Here is a 1366-nt window from a genome sequence, read left to right on the forward strand (position 1 = left end):
CCTCAGACATAGCAGGGCTCTTCCCTCACAGCGGGATCCTCCCTCAGACATAGCAGGGCTCCTCCCTCACAGCGGGCTCCTCCCTCAGACTAAGCGGGGCTCCTCCCTCAGACTAAGCGGGGCTCCTCCCTCAGACATAGCAGGTCTCTTCCCTCACAGCGGGCTCCTCCCCCAGGCTAAGCGGGGCTCCTCCCTCAGACTAAGTGGGGCTCCTCCCTCACAGCGGGCTCCTCCCTCAGACTAAGCAGGGCTCCTCCCTCACAGCGGGCTCCTCCCTCAGACTAAGCGGGCTCCTCCCTCACAGTGGCTCCTCCGTCAGAGCAAGCTCCTCTTTCCTACTCTTAAGTCCTCATCTTGAAAGAAGAGGCAGTGGGGATGCCGTGACCACAGGAAAGTGACGTTGATGTCAAGAGTGGCAGGCACTGTCGGTTAAGAAAGAAACGCCCTTGGTGTGACTTAAAACCTTTGCTGTTTCTATCTCTTAGCTCATTTGTTTAACTTTCTTAGAACCAGTTCTCCTGTATAGGGGCGCTGCTGCCGTTTCTTGTGTACTTTCTTTCCACAGAGACTAGCACAGCCTTTAGGCAGGTCTGGGGAGTGGAAAAACCGGGGGTGGCCGGTGGGGAGGGCGCTGGGGGCGCAGTGCCGGGGTGAAGGCCACCGTGATCTTGCCGGTGGCCGGTGCCCTTGGGACTGTCACCTCCTGCCCTGTCCTTCCTCCTTCCACACTTGGTAATCAGGGGGCGTCTGAGACGGAGCACAGGGGAGAGTGTTAACAGCCATCCCCCCTCTAGAACCTTCCCGCAAGACTCTCCAGGTCTGCCCTGTCCCAGAAGCACCCGCCTCCACCAGCTGGGCGTTGGGCCGGACTTTAGACAGGTTCCAGGCTGACACCGGTTTCAGTGGGCAGCCCCAGGGACACCCTGCACTTGTAGCCTGGTCTTCAACGTGACCCCCGCAGGGCAGGAGACCCTCCGGGAGCTCTGAGGGGTGCTGTGGCTTAGCGCCCGCTTTGCAGCAAAAGCACAGACGAACAGAACCCCGGGTCGTGGGTGGCCCTAAGCCGGGAGGCGGTGGCGCCCCTTACGGCCAGCGTGCACACTTCCTCCCCGGTCTGGATGTCCCAGAGCTTGGCCTTCGTGTCCATGCTGCCCGTGGCCACCAGCGTGCTCTGCGGGTTGAACGACAAACACACCTGGATCACAAGAAAGGGAAGAGACTCAGACAGGTGACTCGGGAAAGGGTCCCTTTACCGAGGGGTGGAAGAGGCACTGGTCTGGGCAGGAGCGATGACCGCTGGGAACAGCGTAACCGGAGCCCAGGGCCAAGCAGGAGCGCTGGTGGCACTCTAGCCCTGCTCCCCACC

At 61.1% G+C, this 1366-nt stretch overlaps 1 protein-coding gene across 1 annotated transcript in view; it reads right to left on the reverse strand.

The window, feature by feature from the left end:
• The window catches only part of DAW1 (dynein assembly factor with WDR repeat domains 1), a 31999-nt gene that overhangs the window by 14138 nt on the left and 16495 nt on the right, over nt 1-1366 (reverse strand). Inside the window, exon 7 of the mRNA XM_004674216.2 lies at nt 1088-1195. Coding sequence (XP_004674273.1) covers nt 1088-1195 — 108 coding nt within the window. The remainder of the gene's footprint in view (nt 1-1087; nt 1196-1366) is intronic.

This window comes from Condylura cristata, unplaced genomic scaffold (genome assembly GCF_000260355.1).
Source record: "Condylura cristata isolate star-nosed mole 26May11 unplaced genomic scaffold, ConCri1.0 scaffold00002, whole genome shotgun sequence".
NCBI lineage: Eukaryota > Metazoa > Chordata > Mammalia > Eulipotyphla > Talpidae > Condylura > Condylura cristata.